Source organism: Crocodylus porosus, unplaced genomic scaffold (genome assembly GCF_001723895.1).
Source record: "Crocodylus porosus isolate Cpor-Errol unplaced genomic scaffold, CroPor_comp1, whole genome shotgun sequence".
Taxonomy (NCBI): domain Eukaryota; kingdom Metazoa; phylum Chordata; order Crocodylia; family Crocodylidae; genus Crocodylus; species Crocodylus porosus.
Genome location: NW_017728918.1, coordinates 26,141,150 through 26,152,292, shown reverse-complemented (window position 1 = coordinate 26,152,292; position 11,143 = coordinate 26,141,150). Strand labels below are relative to the sequence as shown.

Here is an 11,143-nt window from a genome sequence, read left to right as displayed (position 1 = left end):
CCTATGTATTTAAAAAAGGATTTCTTGTTGTCCATGATCCAGGAAGCTAGTCCCAGTTCCATCGCTGCCTTGGCCTTCCAGACTGCCCCCCTACATCCCCGAGCAACTGCAGTATAGTCATCCCTGGTGATGGCCCTTCCCTTCCATTGGGTGTATGCCTCCCATTTAGCCAGGAGACATTCCCGGATGCTTTTGGTGAGCCATGGGGGCTTTTGTGCCCTCCTGCCCCCTTTGATCCGTGTTGGGATTATCTCCCTTTGGGCTTGGATTGTCTCCTTAAGGAGCAACCGCTCTTCTTGGACACCTGGCTCCCTTCCCGTCCAGGACCTCAGTGCTTCCCCAACTATTCTCCTTAGTCAGTACACCTGTTTTTTGTAAAGTGTTGTCATCTGCCATAAGGCAAAGTTTCAAAAGCAGCAAGCAAAAGAAAGACCTATCTACTTTGTGTTAACCCATTGTCTGAGCCCCTGAAAACTGAACAGGATCTCACTTAGGCATGTGAGTCCACTTAAACATTTAATACTGGGAGTAGCATCTGGCCCTCAGCTTCAAACCTAAAAGGCAGGGCTTCTGTTTGATTTTTATGTCCTTTTTATCGTTCCTTTTTTGAGTAAAAGTGAAAGTCTTCTATAGTCTTCCTGGTTTAAGGATTGTATTTACTCTTTATGTTCTAGATATCGGATAAGTATGACGTTCCTTTTGATAAAATTGGAAAAATCTTCAAGAAGTGTAAAAAAGGGTAAGTACTGATTATAGGGCATCTGCAGCAAATTTCACAGAAAAAATGTGACTTCCTACATTTGCTGTCAGATCTTCAGATAAATCTATGCTTCATATGTCCCTTCATAAGCCTCCTCCACAGATCCCTGAGCACAGGTTTTGGAACAGATTTAGTACTTGTGTGATCTGTGTGCATGAGTCCTCAATTGTATGACTAGAAGGGACTACTGTGATCATCCAGTATAACGCTGGCCCTAGCAGTTTCTTCCTGTTTGGAATAGAGCACTTCTCGAGAAATATTCCAGCTTTGTTTTAAAAGTTCCAGAGGTAGACAACTCCTCAAACAGTGATAAATTGTTCCACTAGTTACTTTACTCTCACTATTAAAAATGGGAACTTCATTTCTGATTTTAGTTTCAAGGTCCAATCATAAGAACTTGTTTTACATAAGCCTGCTAAACTGAAGATCCCTCTGGTGTCTTGCATGAGGATATTTGTAGCCTTAGATTCAGTCACTCCTCAACCTTAAATAGATTTCAGTTCCTTGAATCTGTCACTCTAAGTCATGTTTTCATGAAATTAGATTGGAAGGGGCCTTAAGAGCCATGTAGTTTAAATCTCTTGCAGTGATACAGGATTCACTGTTCTTAAACTGTTCCAGAAAGATGGAGGGTTCCACAACTTCCCTAGGCAGCTTCTTCCATTGCCCTACACAATGGTGGAGTGTGGGTGGGGTGAATGGGGCAACTGCCTCAGATACCGACCTGGGTAGTCTCGGATAACGACAAAAGAGTGGCCACTGCCAGAAGCTGTGCAATTGCTGTTGTGGCAGCAACCAGAAGCTGCTGCTGCCCCTGTGCCCCAGATGCCTGATTACATCCCTGTGCTGCTGGTCCTCCTGTTCTTAGGGGTGAAACCATCTTTTTCCTGAAGTCTAATCTAAATCTGCTGTCTTGCCTGTTGTCTTGTCCTCTGTGTCAAGGGAAAAGCAATCACTCTTTCTTTTATGGAAGCCATTCAAATCTAGGAGAATTGCTATTATGTTCCTGCTTTAATCCCCTTTTCTCCAAGCTAAACCTAATGAATTCCTTTAAACTTTCTTTGTATGGCTTGCCTTCCAACCCCTTGATCATCTGTGTCTCTTGCCCCTAGATCCTTTCCTGTCAGTTTTCAATCTGTTAATCATTCTCAGCCCTCTTCAGTTTATCAGTGTCCTTCATGAATTGTGATCAGCAGAACTGGCCAGAGAACTGAATCTTTGATTACTGTACGTGCTCGCATGAGTGGAATTTACTAAAGCAGAACTAAATGTAAAGCTGGTGAATTGAAGGCCTTGTCTTTTGATAACTAAACCATCTGTTGAGGGACAGTTGACCTTGGGTATATACAATAGACCAGTGGTTCTCAACCAGCTTTAGATGCGAGGCATCCTTCGTTCGATTCAATGCACTCTTTTGGAAAATGGCAGCTCTTAATTGTAACTTGTTTGTTGACTATAGAAACACACAATAGAGCAATTCTTCTGTTGTAAAGAACTCAGACCATAACTGATTATTTTTTAATGTTACAGATTCCTATTTTGAGATCTCTGGTTTTATTTGTGAATCATGTTTGCGCACCTAATAGTGGTAGCATTGCATGGTACCCCACATCACCCTTAAAAGGATTTCCAGGCACTGCCTGTCCCATAAAATGGCCTTAAAGTTCTTGTATAGCATGGGCAATAGTTTGTGGGCAACTTCTAAGCCAGGGTTAAATCAGTTAAACCAGGATGAAAAGAATCAGGAGCGAGTTAGAGATTGTGTGTTAATTTTGGACAGTCCAAGCATGTTTTTAACTGAATAAATAACATTTTGTGCTTTTGGCATTCTGACCTGTAATAACTTCCCTGCTTTACTTTCCCAGAATCCTGGTCAACATGGATGATAACATTGTGAAGCACTATTCTAATGAAGACACCTTCCAGTTACAGATTGAAGAAGCTGGAGGATCTTATAAGCTCACACTCACTGAGATCTAAGACTAACCCTATTGACCCTCCTGAGAATTTAAAATGAAGGTCTCAAATGAACATTTTTCCATAATTTAGTCAGCAGGGTAAAACACTAATCGCTTCCTCTAGAAGAAACCGAGAGAATTGTGTTCTTCCAGAGACTGGAGCATTGTTTTTGTTTAAGGAAATAAATACACTTGTGTTTCTGTTCTTCCCGAAGGACAAAATAATGCTCACTAGATCAGTGTACTTAACATGAGGGATCGATGAGATCAGGTATGAAAGAGTGCGTAGAAAGCATTAGCAAATGGGGGAGGGGGAAGCCCTGTAATATGGCTCTTGTATTCTATTTATCGACTCAATATTCATTTCGGCCTACTGTTGCCTAATAGTGTTTTCCTGGACTGTTCTCTGCTAGATACAGCTGCATAACTCCCATTGGTGCTAATGGGACTTGCATGCGGGTTTTGGAGATGAGACTCCATAATGTTTACTGCTGACCAGGGGACATTGCTGAAATTGGCTCTTTAATTCTTTAAAAATGTAAAACTGCCTTGCTTATGAAGAACTCCCTCAAGTTACTGTGTGAACTCATTTGAGATGAAGCTATATTGTATATAAGTGCAATATATTTTTGAAGGTTTGTAAATGTGTACATATGAATCGTATATAATATATATAGATTATATATAAAAGATGGTGTTTGTGTATATACACAATGAGGCCCACCTAAAAGGATACCATACACAGGAAAGCAGTTATTTAATCTAGTTATTTAAAAAAAAACACCTAGCATGCACCAAAACTGAACATATGTTTTATGTTCATAAAATGCACAAATAATGAGTTTGGAGAGGGTTTTCCTAAACCAAAGCAATGAATGACACCTGCTCTACAGTAGTCCCTTCTGGGCAGTGAGGTATGGTGGCTTGGGCTTCTGTGATTTAGTTTTCCCTTGCCTATTTTTCTAGTGCTCTCCACCTGCAATGAGTTTTGTGCATCTTTTGTAGACAGCTTGATCCTGGGAGGAGCTGAGCACCAGTCACCTGTGGAGGCAGAGTTCCAAGGCCTGTGTTTCTGGGCATCAGGCAATTTCTTGGGGATTAGGGAGAAATTTCCCCTATGGGTGCATTATTCTGTAGCTGCCTACTTTTAAGATTTCTTGTGCCTTCCTCTGAATCTGGTGCTGGCCAAAGACAGAATCCTGGACTACATGGACCGCTAGATGGTCTGATAGTCTGATGGTTCCTATAATCCTGAAAACTTGACTGTGCAGGTGCACAAAGGGTGGGGTGTTGGGATGAGGCTAAAACATCAGCAGGGCACCACAGTGGGGAGTGCAGGCTGGCATGGGCATCTTGCTCAATGTGCACCATGAGGCATCAAACCACTGAGAGAAGAAACTGAGCAGAGGCAGCCTGGGACAGTAGCAGCTGGTAGCAAGGACAGTTGTTTAGGGTTTTCAGTTCCTGATATGCACTAAATTACATTATTTTTTTTTTTAGGGGCTTTGATCTCTGACAGTTCCTTGCCTCCCCACACCAGGCCTACTTTGATCACTAATGCCTTGCAGCTCAGTTCAGCACGGGTACTGAGATTTGCTGACGTACTGTACATTGTGTATTTCTCTGCACTGTGTGAAAACCTCTTTGGGATTGCTAAGTGCCGCATACTCTGTGTTGGAGTCTAAGGGCACCTATATGCGTGCAGCAAGGTTGCTCCGACATGCTGCAATTACAGCGATTTTACTTGATTAATAGAGTCTGCTGGAGCATGGGAATGGCCACACTCCAGCATCATGTGTAGCAGCATCCCCTCACTAAAAAATGGCGGCAGGGATACTTTAACTAAAGCTCATTTGACAAGCTTTAGTTAAAGCGCCCCGCTGCCATTTTTCAATGGGGGGATGCTGATGCACATGATGCTCTGGGGACTTTAATTAGAGCAGCTCTCGGAGGCTTCCCACCCCTTGCCACTCCTGCAGCACATATAAAAGCCCTAAATGACTGCAAGCAGCTGATACAACTGAAACCCTAAAGGAAGAAGCATTCATGGAGTGCAGTGGGCACACGTATGGGTGTGACTGCACACATGGCCATCTCCTTGAACCAGTCTTCAGTGTAAGAATAAAACAGAAGCCTGATGTACAACAAGAATGTTACTGAAATCTAAGCTTCCAGCCATTAATTTACATGGGAGGAATGCTACTGTGGTGAGAATTTTTATACACCCATAGAAATACAAGTATATACTCTCTTTTTTTTTATTGAAAATGGAAGCTTTATTACAGGAATTCAGTCTTGGGTTAAGGAAGTAGATTTAGATCTTCTGTAAAGGTAGGATTGACATGAACAATTATTTCTTTTTATTGTTAATGAAGTATGTGAACTGAATTGCTGATTGTTTTCTATTAAAGTACACTGGGACACGGGTCTTAAATAGCAGCACCATTGTGTGCACGTTTTATGAAACTGATTTTTTTCCCGTCTTCACTGCTGTTTTTTAATTGTATAATTGAAAATGTATTTTAAACCAAAACCATTAAATTTTGTATGTCCATTTCTAATTGGGACTCTTTCATGCAACTAAATGTAGCCTCTCTCCTGTGATTGGCAAGCAACTTAAAAACAAAACAAAGAAACTAGCCTCTTTCTCCTGATTTTCTTTTGGGCAATAAAATACAACCCTAGCACAGCAGAGGCTACTGTCTTCTTACAGCAAGCACACCACAGTGACCTGTGTTAGTGTTGTTTGTTGTCTGCTTTCAAGCCAAATAGTTTACATTAGACCATGTGCCTGTGCATGCATTTTGGACCTTCTGGATTCATTGGGTGAATCCTGGCTCTGCTGATGTAGTCAACAAAACTTCCAATGACTTCAGTAATGCCTGAATTTTTTTCCATTGTTCTTTTGAATGTAGGACTGTTCAACCATCAGTTCATGCATTACTGCTAGCTGCCACTCTGCCCACTTGCTCTTGTGGCAGCAGCCTGGACCTCCAGGTTCCTGCTTCCAGCTCCTACCCCCACTCCTAGGGGTAGGGCAGCACAGTGGGAAGGGGGTTAGGCTGTTTATGCTGTATGAGTGGTGGGAGAGAGAGCCAGGTTGCCTTTAGTGCAAGCTAAAGGTGGGCTTCCTGCATTACATGTGGGCCTGGGGAGCTGCCTCCATGGTGGGAGAGAGCAGGGCTGCCCATGAAAGGGGGCCTGGCTCTTCTGGGCTGTGGCCTGCACTGCAGGTGGCCCTGGCTGCCTAGAAATTGGACAGCCTTGCTTTTAGTGTTGGAGTTCTACTGTAATTGAGGACGATGTCACTCTTTAATTGTACTGGAAGGTTAAAGAGTTGGCCACTTACAATGAGGTGTTTTCTAAGCACTTGGTCTTTTTGTTAAGGTAGCCATTACAAACGAGAACAAATGGAAGAGCTGCTGTATGGTAGCTGCCAAAGTGCACAGCCTGATTGCACTCTTAGGCACAGTTGGCTCATCTACCATCTGGGAACTCATAATAATAGAAGCTTAGTAACACTAGCCCTGAAGATCACTCTGAGTTTTTTACCTCTTGTGCCAGTTCTTGTTTGATGGCTGATTTGTTCTCTTGTTGTTTCTGGATGGACCGGCACTGTTTAGATTTCTAGAGCAGCTAATAGAAAGAAACCTATGCAGAATTTCACTTCAGTGGCTGGATGAGTTGATTCCTTCTTATCCCTCTATTTGACTCAAACTCAAATGTGTGACGGACTTGTTAGGACTCATTGAAATCCTAGAAAGTTAAGACTGGAAAGGACCTCCGGAGGTCATCAACCGCTCACTCAAAGGAGGACCATCCCCAACTAGATCATCTCAGCCCAAGCTTTCGGGTTTTGAAAACCACCAAGGATGGAGCATCCACCACCTCTCTAGGTAACCTGTTCCAGTGTTTTATTACTCTCTTAGTGAGAAAATACTTCTTAATATCTAACCTAAACTTCCCTTGCTGTAACTTGACTGTTGCTTCTTTTTCTGTCAAGTGCCAAACTGGCTGAAAACTTGTAAATGTTCCTCTTCGCAGAAATCTAGGAAAGGAGAGAGATTTATGAGCTGAAGAGAAACGAAAGGAGATGAACTTGTCAGCTTGCTATACAAGGAGACCTATAGGAGCTCCCTTCCTTCACCTGCCCTGTGCCTCAGCTAATAGGGACTCTGGTATGTGACATAAGTAGGGCACTTGCCCATGAAGCTCAATATGTTGTTCAGTACAAACCTCGTCTGTGTCTGAAGCAAGGGGAATGTAAGTCTGAGCAACTGCATAACCCACAGCCTGTCCCCTGAGCCAGGTACTCTCTTCACTCTGTTCAATGGACACTTGCAGTGAACCCAGCTTTTGTCTGCAGTCACCAGTTTAGGATTCATGTGTTCCCTGCTATAGTGAAAGCTGCTGTTGAATAAAACTCGTGTTGCTTTTAGTATGTCTTTCCTGTTCCTTCTGAAGTGATGGCTTGTTGGCCTTATAAAGAGTAAGGTGTTTTGTGTGTTAAAGTGTTTTGCAAGAAGGTAGCAGCAGCTGCTGCTGCTCCCGGGAAAGTTATTAGAATTTTCTCTCTTTTGGTTTTTTTTGAGAGAGAATTTAATTTTCTTAACACAAACTGCACCAAGCTCTGGCTTACTTATTAGGTGCAACCACAATCTGAACTTGGAGATTCCTCCTATTGTGCAGCAACCTCCTTGGCTATTTTAAGGAGCACCCAAAGGCAGCAGTCCAAACCAGTGGTTTTCAACCTGTGGTCTGTGGACCCGTGGGGGGTCTGCAGACTGTCTAAGCAGTCTGCTAAAGATGACTTGCAATTAAAGGGGTCCCCACCTCCATCTGGAATTTCCAAAGGGTTTATGCACCTCTTCTTATTTTTAGGGGTCCACAAATGGGGAAAAAAAGCTGAAAACTGCTGGTCCAAGTATTCCTGGGCACCAACTCAAGCTGCAAAAATAGCAGCTGCCACTATTGCCACCCTAGCCACAAAAACACCAGGTTATGCCTGTGTCCAAAGGGGCTCCTTGTGTGCCTTACAAACACCCCCTGGGTACCTGGGACTGTGCAAATTTAGGTTTGGAGCAGCAAAGGTGGCAGAATATCTTGGGTTATAGGAGTAACTGGAACTTGTGTCCATATTCTTTCATTATGAGTAAGGCCATTGGATCTGCATTCCTGGTTTTAGTCCCCTCGCATTATTTTGGGACATGAGGTAGGACCGCGTGGAATGTGTGTGTGTGTATATATAGCATTACAAAACTTGCACCCTCTTTTACTGCCAGTTTGCACTGGTTCCACTTCAGACAAGTACAGAGGTGAGGGGTTTGTGGGCAGTGATCTGCAACAGAATGGAACTTTACACTACTATGGATGGAAGACTAGAGCAGTTTAATGGATTGTTTGTGGATTCTGAGCTGTTTGTTTGTAGTCAAGGTTCCTAGTTCAAATTTAGACCATACTAGTATAGTGACCAAACGTCACTGGGTTCTAGTGGCTTTTTGGAGATTCATAGATGCTAGGGTCGGAAGGGCCTAGGCAGGAAAGAGTGCTGGGGTCAGATGATCCCAGCCAGATGCCTGTCCAGCTTTCTCTTAAAGACCCCCAAGGTAGGGGAGAGCACCACCTCCCTTGGAAGCCCATTCCAAATTTTGGCCACCCTTACTGTGAAGCTTTTCCTGATATCTAGCTTAAACTGCTCTCTGTCAGTTTGTGACCATTGGTCCTTGTTACCCCAAGAGGTGCCATGATGAAGAGAGCATCACTGATCCCTTGCTGCATCCCCCTAATGAATTTGTAGGCAGCCACAAGATCACCTCTTGGCCTTCTCTTGTGGAGGCTGAAGAGGTCTAGGTTCTTCAGTCTGTCCTTGTAGAGCTTGTCCTATAAGCCCCTAACCATATGAGGTGACCCTCTTGTGGACCCTCTCGAGTCTATCAACATCCTTGAAGTACAGCACCCAAAACTGGACGCAGTACTCAAACTGTGGTCTGACCAATGCCATATAGAGGGGACATATTGCCTCCTTGGATCTATTTGTCATGCATCTGCTGATGCATGATAAAGTGCAATTAGCTTTGCTGATCATTTTGTCACACTGATGACTCATTCATCTTGGAGTCCACTATGACTCCAAGATCCCTTTCTGCTTCTGTGCTGCTGAAAGGGTCACTTTTCTGCCGGTAGGTGTGCTGGATATTTTTTGCGGCCTACATGCAGCACTCTACACTTGTCCTTGTACTGCATCCTATCGTGTACTGCCCACTTTTCCAACCTGTCCAGGTCTGCCTGCAATTTTGTTCCCTACCCTCTGGAGTGTGCACTTCACCCCACAATTTAGTATCATCCGCAAACTTGGACAGAGTACGCTTCACACCCACATCCAAGTCCACTGATGAAGATATTGAAGAGTACAGGTCCAAGGACTGAACCCTGAGGGACCCCACTACTCACATCCTTCCATGTCAACAGTAACTGGAACTGACCCATCTACTACCACTCTCTGGGTGCGACTGCTAAGCCAATTTGTCACCCACCGGATGTGTAAACATCTATGTCACAGTCTCTGAATTTATTTATGAGAATAGGATGAGATACTGTATCAAACGCCTTGCTAAAGTCCATGAAAACGACATCTACCTCTATTCCTGCGTCTAAGCATTTTGTGACCCTGTCATAAAATGAAACCAGATTGGTCAGGCATGATCTACCTGCTACAAATCCATGCTGGTTTCCCTGCTGCATTATTTTTCCCGCTGGACTCCCACAAATATGATGATCCTTCATAACCTTTTCAAAAACTTTTCCATGGATGGAGGTGATACTGACTGGCCTATAATTACTTGGATCTTCCTTCCTTCCCTTCTGGAAAATAGGGACCACATTGGCCCTTTTCCAGTCCTCCGGGACCTGACCCAAATGCTCAAACAGCTGTGCCACTGGTTCTGCTATGACACTGGCCAATTTGTTAGTACCCTCAGATGCAGCTCATCTGGGCCTGCTGACTTCAACACTTCTAGTCCATCCGAGTGACTCTGCACCAAGTCAAGATTGTAAAATAGGTTTGAACCTTCCTGTTAAAAGCCACATCACAAAATTGGAAATTGCAGGCTGGTTTTGTGAGCTGTGCAGTGTGGAAATGAGTGGTGCCCTACTGCTGGGGCTCAGCTGGCTCTGTGATGCCCCTCTCCAAAGTTGTCCATTGTGCTCACCTCCCTTTTTGTTAATTACATTAATTATTTAAAAGTGTGTTGGCACGTACAGAAGTAATCCTCTGTACCTGCAGAATAATTGTGATGGACCTAATCTGGAGGCAGAGAAAATCCTGAAGAGTTGATGAATAAACTCTTCAACCATTCTTTCAGGACCTTGGCTACTCCTAGGAGATGTAAACTTAAGTTTATTGTAACAGACCATTGCTTTTTTTAAACTGATCAATATATTTTGAAAAAAATATTAAAAAACCCAAACAAACCTGAGTTCTAAATGTACCCCTCAGGCTGCCATGGATTGCGGGGAAGCTTCTCCCAGGCCTGGCTTCCCCGTTGTGGATGTTTTATGCATCATTTACATGCAGTGGAAGTTGTTTTTTTTATTTTTTTATAGTTTAAATATTTATCTTCAGCAGTCTTTCAGGTTCTTGTTTGCACAGGGCTATATTTCATTGTCTGATTGATTTCCCTGCCTGTGCACACAGGTTGTGCATTGATGGCACGCTTAGTGGCTCAAGCTTTATTTATTTTGCAATATATAAATTATAAAATAGGTCTCTGGGGACATACACAAATATACCAAAGAAAGCACTGCAGTGACTAATGTCAACTGTATTGAACTCTAGTATCATGCTATTGTCAGTCTTCCTCAGGCAATAGCCTGAGTAAACAGAAGAACTTGGGTCTGGTCTATGGGTCAACAACCTTGGGCTTTTGTTTGACCAGCAGTTGGAACAAACTATGGAGAGCTGTCCCCTGAGAGCTGATTGGAAGCCTGTTCCCTGGTGTGTACTCAGCTGCCCCAATGCTATTCTAGATAGAGAAAAGGCAGTCTAACAGTACCCAAAACCCAAGCTGCCCAAATCCATTCCTCTGGTTGCAGCTACCAAAGAAAGTAGCTGCATTCCTGTGTTGTGTAAGATGCCCCATCACAGGGGAAGTGTGCAAGAATTTGAATTGACAGTAACCGGAAGATTGGAGATGGGCCTGCTGCTAGGTGGCTTAACACGTCACCACACGATGAGGTTGGCAGTTACCAAACTGTTGAGCTGGACACCAAAAAAAAAATTAGACCTGGTAGAAAAAATCAGGCTCTTTTTTTTTTTTTTTTTTAAAGAGGTGGCTATGTATTTTGGTCCTGCTTTCTGTCCTTGCCAAATGTAGTGAGGCAAATGATTTTGGACTCTGCTGAAGCAGCTCTCACTCTCTGTGTTGCC

General features: G+C 43.4%; 1 protein-coding gene across 1 annotated transcript in view; it reads left to right on the top strand.

Annotated features, from left to right (window-relative positions):
• The window catches only part of GRHL1 (grainyhead like transcription factor 1), a 61,150-nt gene extending 57,637 nt beyond the window's left edge, over positions 1-3,513 (top strand). The window contains exons 15-16 of the mRNA XM_019538139.1: positions 675-739; positions 2,626-3,513. Of these exons, the coding sequence (XP_019393684.1) occupies positions 675-739; positions 2,626-2,740 (180 nt within the window). The 3' untranslated portion in view covers positions 2,741-3,513. The remainder of the gene's footprint in view (positions 1-674; positions 740-2,625) is intronic.
• The last annotated feature ends 7,630 nt before the right edge of the window (positions 3,514-11,143 follow it).